The sequence below is a fragment of the Engystomops pustulosus genome, chromosome 7 (assembly GCF_040894005.1).
Source record: "Engystomops pustulosus chromosome 7, aEngPut4.maternal, whole genome shotgun sequence".
Classification (NCBI taxonomy): domain Eukaryota; kingdom Metazoa; phylum Chordata; class Amphibia; order Anura; family Leptodactylidae; genus Engystomops; species Engystomops pustulosus.
This window is the reverse complement of record NC_092417.1, coordinates 87414050-87429772: the sequence shown is the minus strand read 5'-3', so window position 1 is coordinate 87429772 and position 15723 is coordinate 87414050. Positions and strand designations below refer to the sequence as shown.

Below are 15723 nucleotides of genomic sequence, written 5' to 3'. Positions count from 1 at the left end.
GTATTAGAGAGACATCCAGCTTGACACCAGACATATTAGTTGTTGACATTTAAGCCAACCCTTTCACTCTTCCTTCTCAAAATGATTGGATCCAAGGAGTAATTGATAATACTCATGTACATGTAAGGTAAAAAAAATGTTACATTATCATGGTAGAGTTGTTCTTATTTTCAACTTTTGGGTTTTTCAGTGTCTAGAAAAAAAAAAGAAATCCAGGCATCTGCCTCCACAGCTGGTTCTTTTCTTCTATAACTCCGTTCACTATTAAGATACCATATGCTGCTTAAAATAATGATTAAAAAGATGAAATTATCCCCAAGAATCACAATCACAAGAATTGACAGAACAAATGAAACAGACAGGCAGAGTACTGATACCGTCCCTGCTATAATTGAACAGCGTCTGGCTGAAGTGATGTTAGAAGTGATCGTCTCTGTGTTACAGATATGGGGGACGACACTGGAAGATGTACAGGAGCACAACAACAAGCTATGATGAGGGACAGAAACCTTGGCTCAGCTATGAAGGACTGTCCTTACTGTGGGAAAACCTTTAGGACTTCACATCACCTAAAGGTGCATTTGAGGATACACACAGGTAAGACCTTAACCCAGGACTTAAGTTAAATCTGGTTTTTACATGAGGTCTCTTGTCTGTATCATAAGAAAGGGTTCCACTAGTAACTTTACCCTAGAAAGTCATCACTAGAGCATGGAGTCCATTAGCTAGACGTCTTTGTTCAATGTTCTATGTAGAACATGTACATACCCAATACGTGTTGATCAGGATACTAAAGAATTGGTATGAATTTAGGGACCATTCACTTGAAACAATGCTGGTGACAGGTATTACTACTTAGGGAAATTTCACACAGTTTAGAGAGACATTGGCCAATCTTTATGAGCCAGAGCCATGGCACCCATCCAGAAAAATTGTGCACATGGGAAGAAGCCTAATGTGTGTATTATCAATCACATTTGGTCATGGAAAGTAATTTTTATATTTTCCCTAAATAATATGATTCTAATAATAATCCCTCTATCATCTATCACAGTCAAGCAATGCTTGAATTGCTTTTACTTAAGAGTATACTTATACTTTGATAGTAGTCATCCAATGACCAGAAGGATAATTAGCTTTGATCTGAACATTTATATGGTGTGCTAGGTAACTTAAGGTAACTTAAGTTTTACACTATTAACTACTTAATCTGATATTGTCCTTTATTTTTGAAAGATGATTTCAATTGCTGGACAATAATCTTAAAAGAACTTAGCCATTATACTGATGTTTACTCGCTATTTATCTCCAGCTAGTCATATATCTATAAAACAAGTTGGTGCACTCTGCCGAGGCAACGTATGGAGCACCAGATTCATGAAGTACGTGCGCCACCTTTCATGAATCTGGAGCACCCTGCACAGTTCACAGGCAAACTACACCTAGTACACTTTGCACTGTTATGATTAATGTGGGCCATTAAATTCTAGAGCAATATCCCTAGAGTTTCTAGAGAAAAATGTACATAGAAGTACAAATATTTTAATGAAAGCTACATGATCAGAAAAAGTTTATATCTGCATTCATTTAACACTAAGCCTTAACACAGGTCCCCCCATCACAATGTATAAGATGTCAGATCTTATTTACGTGCTGTTCTGAAAGGGTTTGTACCATTTGGACAACTTCTCTCCATTTACCATAATAGGGCATATTAGTGGAGAGTGGTTAGAATAAGCCTCCTGTTGTGATTGAATCAATGCAGTCATGTAGTAGGTATTCATTTGCATTTACCCTGATAAAATCAACTCTTAGAGGAGTCTGTGATGATCAGCCAATGTTAATGGCGGCTTCATTCTCTAGAAGGGTTGGCCAAATGGGACAACCCCATCAACGGGAACCTTCCATTCTAAGTCCCACTGAATATTTCAGATGCTGCTATTGATGTTACAGGTTACATAAAAATCCCCAACACAAGAAATCTTTACTGCTGTTGACTTTGTAAGTTAAAGTTATCCTTTGTTACAGTCAGCAGATTTGAAATATTTTCACCTTTCTGTTATTTTATTGTTAATTTCTTTTTTTCGTCTCTTTTTGTAACACTGCAGTGCTAGCGATTTCTGGCTTAATGACATCCCAAACTTTTGTTGGGAATAATTGATTGAATTTAAATTTCTTTAAAAGTTTAAGAGGTAATGTTACAGTATAAATTTCATAGCAAACACTAAGTAGAGAAATATCCATTAGCAAAATTAACTACAGTTTCTAGGTAGCTAACAATGTTCAGTATACAGTAGGGCATGGCTAATGAACACTGCAGCGGGTGATATTTCATTATACAAATTAATGCTCACATTTTAATGGGAAAGTCACATAATGAATCTCGGCTTCAGTGACAGCAATTAGAGGCACAGATTGTCCCCTTCTGGACAAGGCACTGTTTAGCAATAAGCAGCTGCGTTAAAGATCTCCAGGTTTACAATATATATATATATATGCTTTGGGGGAAATTAGTATACAATTTATATTAATGTACCAAAACTTCAGAGCAACTCTGTGGTCCATCTATCTTATCAGGTCCCACTTGGGAAGTCTAAATAAATAACATAAAAGATGCTGCAAATAACATGCAAATCTTAAGAAATGCCAGACTCATTGAATGTGGAGGAGTTTTGGGGTGTTAACATAATTTAGAACCAGAAAAATATAGTTAAGAAGTTTTTGTTTTAGTTTTTTTTACCTGTAATTGTATACAAATGAAATATATTGTAAACTAAGTAACATGAAAATACACACATTGGCAAGGGATTAATGATAATTGTGCATTTATGGAAACATTAGAATAAAAAACATTTTAACCTTGTGGCACATTTTTAAAAAGCTTTTTTTTTTTAATTTAAAACTTTTAAAGAATAACATGGCATGTAATATTCATTATAGGTAGATACAATAGATACAGTAAATTGCAACTCAAGAATCACAATCTTCACTAAGGCCCGTTTCTGTGAGTAATTCCCTCGCACTGATGCTCTAGTGTATTTTAGCCACACTTTGTCCTTGCTGAAATGAAGATCCAATCTCTATTCACCGACCGGTCTGTTGAGTTTCTGCTTATACACAACAGTCACTGTGAACAAGGTGAGCTGCAGTGTAAAGCATGGGAAAGGGTAGAGCAGCAGGCTCAGACCATAAGAACTACTGTATATTCCAAGAGGCAATGCATCTGTGCTTTATTCCGAAAAAACGATCCAAATGAGACAAATGACATTTACAAAAACAGTTTTTCTGCGTACACGTCCTGAAATAATTGCATTTAATAGAAAACCACCAGTGATTGTGGTTATTTCCCCCTTCATGGTGAAGCGATGCCAAGTGGCCGGCGAGGGGTGTGCACTGGCAATAGATTGTGAACTTTCATAAGTGACAGTTCGCAGGTTATGGTGCAATTCTACACTAGGCAGGATCTGGTGTAGAATTAAATGCTGCACAGCCAGGCGGCCACATACATCAGGAGGTCAGTACCTTCTGATGTATGTGGTGGTTTGGGTTTAATTATATGGAGAAGCACCAGTATCACCTTACATTCATCATATGGGAATGCATTGCAGTGAAATTCAGTGTGTAGCTTGCTTCCTGTAGGAACAGTTAATAAACGGAAAGTATAGCTAGTTAAATCACTTACCAGCATCTGCCTGTTCACTATATACTGTGTAACAGCCAGTAGAAAGAACCATAATAATACAATAATAATAATAATAGTAGGAGAGTAATATCTTTTACCCAGGGAACCCAACATTATTGAACTAGACACTGAATGAGAGCAATTGCCCCGCATCCTATATAGTAGTAGTATAGTCCGACACAGTTCTATTTCTACAGACAGAAGAGGGGCTGATTCGTTTACTCTATGGAAAATGCCGTCTGCATTCCTTATTCCGATGAGCCATTGTAGAGTTGAAGGATTTGCAACAAAATCTGTATGGCTAAGGCTAATCTACCACATGGGCTACAAAATTTGTAGTGGTCCTGGGCCTTAACAAGGAAAGGATGGGACCTTTTAGAAAATTGTGATTGGACCCCCTTCATTTATCCATGAACTCCATAGGCTGAAATGTACATCACTGTATGCACCCAACCTGTACACATGTGTGCCAGCAATGTTTATGAATTGCCACTTTTTGCCAGGCTGTGCCCACTACTTATAAAATAACAAGTACTGGTACAATCTAAAAATTGGTAGTAATTCACATGTGTCCCTCCACAATTGTGTACAGGCACTACAATGTATAAAAGGAGAGGTACAATATTGCCACCCTGACCACCCTAACAGATGTTCATGCCAGAAGAAGAGCATTGTGAATGATGTGCTGCTTATAGTAATGCTGCATATCCTGCACTCATCATTATTTTAAGCCAACTAGTTTGAGCTATCAGGCCCTCCTGAGACCTTGAGCCCCCTTTTTAGCCTCTATGGCTGCTAAAGTGGTAGTCATTTGTATCATACTCATTGTCTTCAAGTGGACTGCAATGGTGGAGCTTCCACTCCAGGCAAATATTTTTTTTAATTCTCTGTGACAGTTGGAATTTACAAATTTTGGGTTGATAAGGAAACAAGGATGAACAATAAGGCTTCATTGCAGACACCTTACAGTAGATCATTGCAGCCTAGGACTAAAGTAAAGTTGTAACTAGGGGTCATCTGTAAGCTAGATGTTGTTAAGTCGGGGACCATCTATATACCATGTTATAAATTTCTACAGTATACACATAGCACAAACTTCCTTTATTTAGCAAGAATCAAACATTCTAGACAGTCATAGAAAAAATGCAATTCAATTGTTCCAGAAACAGGTGCTGGAAGCTCCGAACTCTAACATGACAGATCTATCTATTATCTATCCATCGTACATCTATCTTTTATCTATTTATTATAAATATGTCTATTATCTATCTGTATATCTATTATCTATGTATCCATTTTTAAATATCATGCAGCTGAACATGATATTTGGATTCATAGTGATACAAATACAAGGATTATTTTAATCATTAAATACAAATGTCACTCATGTCTTTCACTAAACCAGTACCTAAACTGCCCATCCACCCCCCACCATCAGTAATTACATATATATTGCAAGCACGTTACAGATTATATTTGTGGGCCAGAAAAACCATCAGAACGTATGGAAATGACTGCAAAGCCTCTGCAGATAATTACAATATAACAGAGGATCTTAATATATTTTGCATTTCTTCATTAGCAAGGATTTTTATGTCATTTTACTGGCTATGTGTTATCTCACCTATATGTTCTTTTGTACTGCACGGGTAATGGCTTTAATATTTCAGCGAATCTGTGTTTATAGATCCGTATTTAGTAACAATGCAGAGGGTCTGCAGATCTCAGAATTCTTCTGGAATGCTGCCCTCTAAATAATGATAAATTACTCGTGCAGTATGCCATTTGCTAATTATATCCATGATTTACTGCAGAGCACGACTTAAATCATTCATTTCAGCCTTGCATAACAGTGCCATAAAATTTTTAGGTTTTAAAAATGGTTTCCATGTGTATAAATTAAACAAATTTCACAACAATTATGGATATAGAAAGTCTTAGCCCATCATCTAATTAACATTTATTTCACCTATGTTTTATCCAAAGACTTAGAAAGTTAAACTTTCTTATACTGCAACATAGACAAAATTAGAAAACAGAAAATAGATTTTTTTTTATAAGGTGGAAAAAAAGATTGGAATATGTATTAAAAAGTGCATTAATGGAGTATGGAAGTATGGAAAGGGGTTGAGATATGAGCATCCTCGAAAAATACACTATGGGTGCTAACAGCTGCAATGGGCTCTAACACTGCTGCAACTGTTGACTTATTAGGGTCTAAAGATAAAATGTAGTTAAGGGGATTTTCCATCTAATCTATTTCTGAAATATCTTTGGATGATAAATAGATGATAAAAATGGATCCTACCCATGTCATCTGCACCGAACTCGGGAATGGGTGTCTGCTGACCCCCTTCTTAAAACTCATGCAGCAGCAGGAGCGCAGCAGTAGATACGCATCACCACTGGCCGCTGAAAAAAAATAGAAGCTGTAAACGTGTTTCACCCCTGGCCTTTGTATACAAACAGAAGCTGGCTGTGATGGGCAGCGCCACGGAAGAACACGAGTGGGCAGAGAGATAAGAATATGTTCTTTTTTTATTTTTTGAAACACATTTTTCAACATAGTTAAAAATGAAAAAGAGAATATTAACATGACATTGCCTTGATCATACTAACCCATTCAATAAAAGTTAATATTTCATTTTTACCACATGGTAAAACTCGTCAGAATGAAACACATAAGTGCAAATGCAGTATGACCTTTCCATATATATATGCATATATATTAAAATGGAAAGACTGCAGAATGTTGTGTCAAAAATGTCTTTTGGGTGGGGCAAATACAAATAGAATTACTTCCTTTATTAAAGTGACTCTGGCATTGGAAAAATGTTTGTTATATATATGACAATGTTTTTTCTTACAACAATTTATGATTAGACAGAATTGTAATTATCATTATTTGTTGTTTTGCTCAACTTTAGGTGAGAAGCCTTACAAATGTCCCCATTGTGACTATGCTGGTACTCAGTCAGCGTCCTTGAAGTACCACCTGGAGCGCCACCACAGGGAAAGGCAGAATGGCTCTGGCCCACTTCCTGTCCATGGACATCCTCCAAACCAGGACCACAAAGATGAGATAGCAAGTAAGAGCTCCCTTTTTATGAGACCAGATATATTACGAGGAGCATTTAAAGGCCTACCTGGAATAGACTTCAGAAGTGGAATGATGTCCCAGTGGCAGGCAGGGTTGATGTCTTCTGGAGAACGTCAGGGACAGTCAAGTGGCATTAGTTCTGAATCTTCTTTAGAAATGAAGAAATCTGAGATGTCTTCAAAGGCAACTAGCATTGCAGAGTTTGCAAGAACATACCCTAACACTGTAGGCAATGGTGTAAACTTTCAAGGGTCTTTGCAGGCTTTTATGGACAATTTTGTTCTAAATTCTCTTAAGAAAGAAAAAGAAATGAAAGAGAAGGCTTTGCTTGATTCACTTCCTTTAAAAGCTCCCAGATTGGACAATGGTGAAGATAAATCAGAAAACAAAAAACCTCAGAGAAAAATGGAAAAATCTCAGTATGAACCTCTGGACTTGTCTTTGAGACCAGATACCCAGTCTCTTCCTGGTTCATCTATCACAGTCCAAGATAACATTGCTTGGCATGGTTGTTTGTTTTGTTCATTTACAACATCATCTATGGAGCTGATGGCCCTTCATCTTCAAGCTAACCATCTTGGCAAAGCAAAGCGTAAAGATTGCACAATAGGAGGACAAGGGCACAGTAAAGACCAGTTGAGGGAGTCGTTGGGTACAGCAAATAAAGTTGTGGCCTCGTCTTCTTCAGTCCAGTGTAGTAAGGAAATGATAACCTCAAATATGAGTCCATTAAAAACTTCTGAAAAGTCTTTACAAGGCAACGCTAAGGAGACATTACCTGATCATAAAGGTTCTTCATGGCCGAATCACATGGACGCTATGTTTAATAGTTTCCCAGCTGAATTCTATAAGCAATTTGGTGTATACCCAGGCTCAATAGGTGCTAATGCGCAAAATATGGACATTGACTCTCCACCTGATGATGACTCCCATATGTTACAGTGTGATTCTGTTAATACAGCTGCTACTGATGATATTTCTGATGATTCCTCCTCTGAAGATATGGAAACATGCAAAGAAGATGAGAATGAAGAGGAGGAAGCAGAAACAGAACCCGAAAACATGAACACAACTGATGAACTGAGCAAAGAGGAAAATGACATGGAAGAAGCTGAGTCAAATTCAACCCCTCTAAGATGTTCAGAAAATACAGTGTCACCAACAATAGAGAAACAGTGGCACCCAAATCTTCCATTACCCCAAGAGTCTCCACAAAGCTCTGTAAAACTTGATCAAGTACCAGTTTCTGATCCTTTGGAGAAGCAGGTTAATATGCTCTCTGTTCTCCGAGCATACAGCTCCGAGGGCATGGCTGCTTTTAATGGACTTGGAAGCAGCACAGCAAACAGCGGATATATGAAGAGACCTGACCTATGTGGTAAGTTGATAAAACAGAGTAAGATTTAGATGAAAGATAGGGTTTCTATATTTATAAATTACACAAATAAAACCAGGGTAATTAAATTCCATCAATCATGATAATAAAATGCATAAATGTTTATAGTATAATTATAACCTTAGTTAGAAACCAGCCAATTGTGTGCTGTCATCTTCTCACCTTGAAGTGTATATAAGAGCATGTTACCTAGTCTCCCCAGCTTCTTTAAATCCATGGTGTTGAATATGCATTTCAATAGAATAGGAGGCATATTCCTTACTTGAATAACTTTATAATTAAGCATGTAGATATGGACTTAGGAAGGAAATTGGAGCCATCCTGAACATTACAATCGCATGTAGATTTCTGATGGTACAGTTCCAAATTACACACCCATAGTGTGGAGACACATACCGGGAACGTGAGGGAACTATGTAGGCTATGAAAGCTGTATTACAGATCCACACAGCAGTTCTGTGCAAGAGGTCTTGAACCTAGAAATGTAAGAAAATAAATCCTTCTAAGCATCTACAAAAATTCAAAGATACTCAATGGCCCAGAGAGATACTGATAACATCTAACTAGATTATCTGTAGCAGCTAATTCCCTCCAAACTCCCACTATTGACACCACTAAAATCACTTACTGATGCGAGCAGCTGCTACGTTGAAGTATTGACTCTAAATACATTGACTGTAAGAGACACATCTGTCAAATGGTACATCGATGAACCAACAATCTGGTCATGTGAAATTCTTGATAAATGGATCCTGCACCATTTTATTATATTGCAGATTAGTCTATACTGTACAGACCTTATGGCCTTCATTTATCAATAGAAACAGATGTTTCGGAGCAGTGGCATTAATATTCATTTAAGCTCCTTTCTCGCCTCAACTATATTTATTAAAAATGGTGGTGTTTTTAGATGCTTTAGATTTTTTTTTTGTAATGCCTGCATTGCAAGTATTGTTTAATTTTTCATAAATATGTTTTTATGTAGGTTTTTTGCTTTTCTGTAAAATCCTATTTTTATGTTGATAGCATCATTAAAAAAAAGTCATAAAATTATATTCTTCTCATTAGAATGTCAGAGGCTGATCATGCAGTATAAAAAGAGATATAGGATTATTCGGAGAAAATGAACATTTTGTTTTAACTTGTTATTTTGTATCATCATTGTAAATCATTATTTTTTTAATGGTTATGTTTTTTGTTTTTTTACGTGTTCATCTTTACATAGACCCGTAATATGTGCTCTTTATTCTATATGAATTGAATAGTTTACTCGTTATGCAAGGTCGTTCTCTGAACAAGCAGCTTGCCTAACATAAAACAAATACCCTTATAGTAGAGTTTATTCACATGCAGCATAGGCGTTGATGACTTTGACACCTTTGGTTAATAATACAAAGCCTGTGTTATGCTTTGCACTTCACAAGACTTTTGAGGATTTTGGTATCAGTGGCAATAAATATCCATTTTCCATGAGTTATTTAATTAATTTATCTAATTTAAGAAAACATATTTTGTGGGGTTATTTTTTGGTACTTGTTTTTCATAATCTCTGGATGTATAATATACACAGTGCAGTACCTAATTCTACACTATGTTTGTGTATATGATCTTTTATGGCTCTTGACTCCTGAGCTACTCACATAGGGCGTTTCCTCATAGAATAATATTAGTAATACTTTCAGCAGAAAATACAATGCAGAATTCATTGCTATGCTAGTCCTCTAATAGTAGGTCCTAGTGACTCCTCGGTGCCACGTTACATCTATATAGAGTATATATGCAACCTTTTATAAAAGATTCCTAAGACTGTGTCTACACGTTCAGGTTTTCTGATGCAGTTTTTGTAGGCAAAATCACATGTGGTTTATAATGGGAGAAAACATATAATTGAGAGTTGCTATTCCTTCTCTTTTATTGCTGCACTCGTGGTTTGGACATCAAAAATTGCATCAGAAAACCTGAATATGTGGATGCAAAGTGAAAGATAAGAAAAGAGAACAAAGAGTAAAACTAAGCAACTATATTTTTTTATATTTAAATTTTATTAAATTTTAAAATAGTAAATCAGATCATAACAGACAAGAAAAAGAGGGGGATGAGTAGGGTAAATCAAATATTGGACACTAGGATGCACCCGGGGGGAAGGGGAGGGTTGCAAAGAGTGTTACAACAATATAACTGAACAACTAAGTTATCTAGTATCATGTGTAAAAGATTATGGAAAAAGATGGGAAGCTGCTAGTGAATTTCTGACACTGTTTAAATCTATTAGTGCAGCAAGACGAAATAAGCCAAATATTAATTATAATCAAAAGAGAAACACCTGAGTGATTCCCTCCATATGGTGTATCAAGCGGACACACATCTTACCTTCTTCACTACCTTAATGACACCACTGGTAATTTTGCCCTAGATATGCTGAAATAGGCCACTAAATAATTAAAACAAATCTATGATTAACATTTTCCAAAGGAACATTTGTTCCCCTGGTGAAGTGGTTTTTAAATGGAAAGTGCTCTCTTTGTTATGACCCAACATATTTTACCAACTACAGAAAACGTTGATCAAACCCGGAGCAAAGGAATTGGGTCCGGGAGATACAGAAATAGTTTGTATGGAAGCAGAGGTTGTAATTGCAGCAGTATACAGTATACAGTATGCAGCAGCCATGTATACAGAAAAAATAGATTTAGTAGGTATGAAAGAAAAGTACTTAAGCACTGGGGTGTTGTGAGCAGGATATTTCCAGCAAGTTTATACAGTGCATGATGCCATATGGTGCATCCATATGATACTGTAGTCCCCTCTAGCATTCAGTAATACACTAGGTACTAGGTTACAGAATACCTGTAAAAAAAGCATTGTCCATAAGGTAGGAGACAGAGAAATAGACATAGATAGATAAATGAATAGATATTTTAGATATAATAGATAATTGTTTTGGTATATAAATGTTGGGATAAAGGAAACAATCATGAAGTTGTGGTCAGGTCGCAGGTTCTAGGAATAGAGGTCACCTGTCAGGTATTTCATATTGTAACAAAAGATTTGGCACAATAAGAAGTGAGAGGTGAGTGTTAGATTTCTCTCTGCCGCAGGAGATAATAATAGCAGCTTATTAGCAGTCATTATTTATGTATTTACTGTCTTCAGGAAATAGACAAAGTGATGACTGAATAGTCAGGACATAGGAAAGTGGAATATTATAATCTTCATCCTCCTCCTCAGGTTCTGGTACTGTGCGCAGTAGGATCGTAACGCAGAGTAAAACATGAGACTCTTTTATCTTACCCAAGTGGCACAATTTATAAAGAAAACACAGACTGTTTGCTTTACATTTGCAAATATATGAATTTCTTTTCTTCCCCCCAAGGTTCCCCAATTGAGCCCAGATCAGAGTCTCTGCACATCACATTCAGTTTTGTAAAAGTTGTGACAGAAGTTTGGGAGATATTTGAATTCATTTTACATTTATTGTTACATTGGCTCGTAATTCTTGGTCTATATGACAAGTGTGCATTTTACAGGATTACTTTGATTCACATTCACATAAGCTTTGTGCTTATTTAAGTTGTCTATTTTGTAATTTAGTTTGCATAGAGTTTTTCCTAGTGTTTTGCTCTGGTTGTGTCTAATTGTTTAATGTCAAGCATACAAATGCATGTAGATCCCCAGTAGTTAATACATACAGACCGTCCCCAGGTCACGTACAAGAAAGGTTCCATAGATTTGTTCTTAAGTGGAATTTGTATGTAAGTCGGAACTGTGTATTTTATAATTGTAGTTCCAGGCAATTTTTTTTTTTGCCCCAGTGACAATTGGAGTTTCACATTTTTTTTAGGTGATGGGACCAAGGATTATCAATAGTAGTAGAGTAATAAAGTATAACCTCATGCACAAGCCCATATTGCCATTGTTATTGCAGCTAGCACACAGCCCTATATCTTTCTATGGGCCGATGCTCACAGGCATGTGCAAGCCGACTGCCCTGGCCTCAAAATATAAATCGGAAGCTATTCATGCCTGAGTTTGCAGCTCCGGCAGTATTTTTATATTGTCATTGTCGCATGAGGAGTCCTCAGACATCATTGACTCATAAAAAGCAAACAACAGTCCATGGGTCCATTGTTTGCGCCCCAAGAGCACATAACGTTCACGTCTAAAAGAGAACTCCAATAGACAATTTAGATAAGATAGTTACTGATCAAACCTGTGTTCTAATGGAGCTAAGCTATACAGCATACGACTTAAAATACATTGATACTTAACAGTCAACCTGGTCTTCTATGTTATTGGCCTTTATTTGAAAGTTATATTATATTTCAATCTGATAATGCAGAATGCTTATAAAGCACTCATACACTGGGAAGTCAAGTATACAATGTATGAAGGCATTTAAAAATATATATCTCAATCACTACATACCTAAATGCCTTCATTATACCTAATGGACATACCTAAGCATGAGTTAGAGTATTCTAGGCCTTGAGACATACATGTTATATGCTCTAACCCGTTTATTGTCTTCCTATTGCTTATCTGTGTGTCTTTGTCAAAAAGGACGACATCAACTGACCCCAGTTTTGATGTGTTTCATGCAAATATTAAACTTTTTAAAGGTATTTTATTTGTAACATTGTTCCTTTTTTATTTTATAGCATAATTATTTTTTTGATTCTGTTCTCTTTTTACAGACAACCAGGACGGCCAAGGGGACCCTGATTGCACCTAGTTTTGCTAATCTGTATGTTGGACTGAGAGATGGTCTGTCTCTTTGATGTACCTCCGTATCATAGGGTTCTGTGGCAGAGGTACATCGATGATTTTCATCTGCTGTGGCAAAGCAAAAATAATATACAACATAGGAGTCTTCTGCTCCTTTCATATAATCTCTGATTCTTACCATTCTCAAGCTTACATTTTAGACGGCTATGTCAGAGATGAATCACTTGTGATGGCTTGTAATATTTGTTAATGTTAACTCTCATCGGACCCTGTTACTCTGAACCTTCATAAATAAACTTAATCAGCTGCTATTCTTTAATAAATATGGTAAATTACGTCTTTAAGCAGGCAGACTTTCTTAAATTATTAGCCTTTTCCTCTCGACACACTGATAAAAGATATCACTGATATACGGTTGTACATCTTTCTTTATTAGAAAATGGCAAATATAACTATTTAGGGACATTGTATAGATGCTAAATTAGGGTATTATTAGTACATGGAGATGGATATTTTTGGTTATATTTCTCTGTTTTAAAGAATCAGATTCTCCAGAATTTATTGCCTGTCGTGTAGTTAAAAAAAAAATCTAAATATTTCAATGTAGGTAAAATTGCACATTCAAATAATTCAGTAAGACCTACTAACAATGTAACTAGTTGTGAGAAATATCAATTTATTACACTAATGCATAAAAAAATTGATGGTCCATTTAGAAAATATACAATACATGGTTCCTGTAGTGGTAATAATAAATATGCTGTTGTTTACCTTGGTTGCTGTACTTGTAATCTATATTACATCAGAATAACCAAAAGGAAACTGGAACCAGAGTATTATATTATTTAAGTAATAGCTAATGGAAAAAGATGATGTGTGCATCAACTAGAAGCCTTGAGTATAATAACGATTGTAGGTGGCACCCTCATAGGCCACACCTGTGAAACAACCGATTATGGAAATATCTTCATTGGACATTAGAAGTCTTATACCCTGGCTAAGTTTCCTGGAGGTCTGAGAGGTGATTTTGATATTACACCTTTTTTTAGATCAATGTGTTGCTGTTTGTATATTATGATGTATTTGTATTTTTATTGTATATTATTATGTATTATAAAGTTTAACAGTGACGATACATAGAGCTATCTTAGAAGGGTATGTATAGTCAGAAGAAACATAAACAATCATGGTCGTCTGAGGAGGGGCAATAGCATGAAACACATTAAGACTGAGATGGGGTTCCTATCTATGATGTCATCTTTTATGATACTCTGCACAGACAAGCAGTAATGAGCTGGAAGATTGGGTGGCGCATAAGTCCATGATGTCAAAGATTTCCAGCTAATGTCATCTTAACAATGAGACCTGAAGCTTCCGTTTTCCCCATCAAGAATATAGCCACACTGGGACTTTCTGACTTGTGCATGCTGACTTCTAACAGTCTTTGCTTTCTCCATCGAAGTGGAGTAGCACATTTGTACATTTTTATGTGTAAGCTACTACCTGTTTGTGTTTTTGTTGTATAAAGTGCTTTGATATTCAGCCTTGTTGATTTTCTCATTATTTAACAACTAAAAAGTGCCTACTTTTAGGAGAAATCTTGAAACCTTTTCCAGGAGATAACCAAGTAAGCTAGGCATCACATTACTTTAAGAGGTTCTTCAATTTGACACCAAGAACCCCCACCCAAATGCTGCTTTATACTATAGATGAAGCTGTAAGCAGACAGTGGAGTATCAGTGGAGTAGCAGCAATATTGGCTAAAATCCGTCAATACTTATTTTACTCACATTAATGGAAGCAGCACCTAAAGTAAGCCGGGACAGCCACCACCTTACAGATGAATCTTTATCTGGCTCCGTCCATTGTGTAAATCAGATTATTATGGGCGTTTCATAAAGCTAGAATATTTTCTTTAAACAACTGACCTTCCTGAGTCTACCTTCAGATTGAGGTGATTGAGGTTTTAGGCTTGTGTTTTTTGCTGGAAAAACAATTTTCTTGTGGGCATTATTTGTTACAAAGCAGAAACCATACTGCAGCAGCAAATATAGGGAGCAACATGTGCAGGTAAGAAAAATGTGGTATACAAACACTGAGATGCTGTCTGGAGTAAAATATGTTAAGGAATCTTAAATCATTTCTGAACTTTGAGCTGGTCTCTCACCCAGCTAGACCTAAATAGACTTTTACCTCGGGTGATAACTGCCCAGTATGAACATTCCAAGAGGTTGAACAAGAAAACAAGGCAACTCATTGGCTGCTGGTGATAGTTTTTGTATTTCAACATGAAAATCAGCTTGTTATATGTATAATGAGTAATAAAAGAGGTTGTCCAACTTAAATGTCCCTTAAATGGTCACCTACTTTTACATTAATTAGAAAAGAAAATAAGAAGTAGGACGCTCTTTAGTGTGGTTATCTATTAGTAGCTGTGGGTAAAATGGTGTAACCCCACTCACCTAGTACAAGTATCCTTGTCATATATCTTATCAGAGAAAAGTCCCTTATTACTATCTTACTTAACCTTTTATCACCCCTTCCTTTCCTTCTAATCTGCCCTTCACTCTGTAGTATCTACTGTATTCTGTCTTGCTAGCAGGCACTGAAGTGTTACTTAGAAGCATGTCCAATGAGTAGAGAGTAATGGAAACTTACAGAGAAAGTGTTAATCCTCATATACACATACAGATTTCTTCAACCTTTGTTGAAATAGCTCATTGCTGTTTCAGCTCCAAAACTATTGCCTCCTTCCATGCTGAGGACAGCTCACTGTTGCACCTAAAATGGGCCTCAGAAGTGGCCTCCAAATAGCACATC

At 36.4% G+C, this 15723-nt stretch overlaps 1 protein-coding gene across 7 annotated transcripts in view; it reads left to right on the top strand.

The window, feature by feature from the left end:
* The window catches only part of ZNF536 (zinc finger protein 536), a 472346-nt gene that overhangs the window by 265936 nt on the left and 190687 nt on the right, over window positions 1–15723 (top strand). For 5 of the 7 annotated variants that reach the window (XM_072117182.1, XM_072117181.1, XM_072117184.1 and 2 more), the window contains exons 7-8: window positions 445–597; window positions 6610–8160. In XM_072117182.1, coding sequence (XP_071973283.1) covers window positions 445–597; window positions 6610–8160 — 1704 coding nt within the window. Of the gene's footprint in view, window positions 1–444; window positions 598–6609; window positions 8161–12872; window positions 14446–15723 lie in introns of those variants that run through there. The other 2 variants (XM_072117186.1, XM_072117185.1) reach the window with 2 other exon arrangements.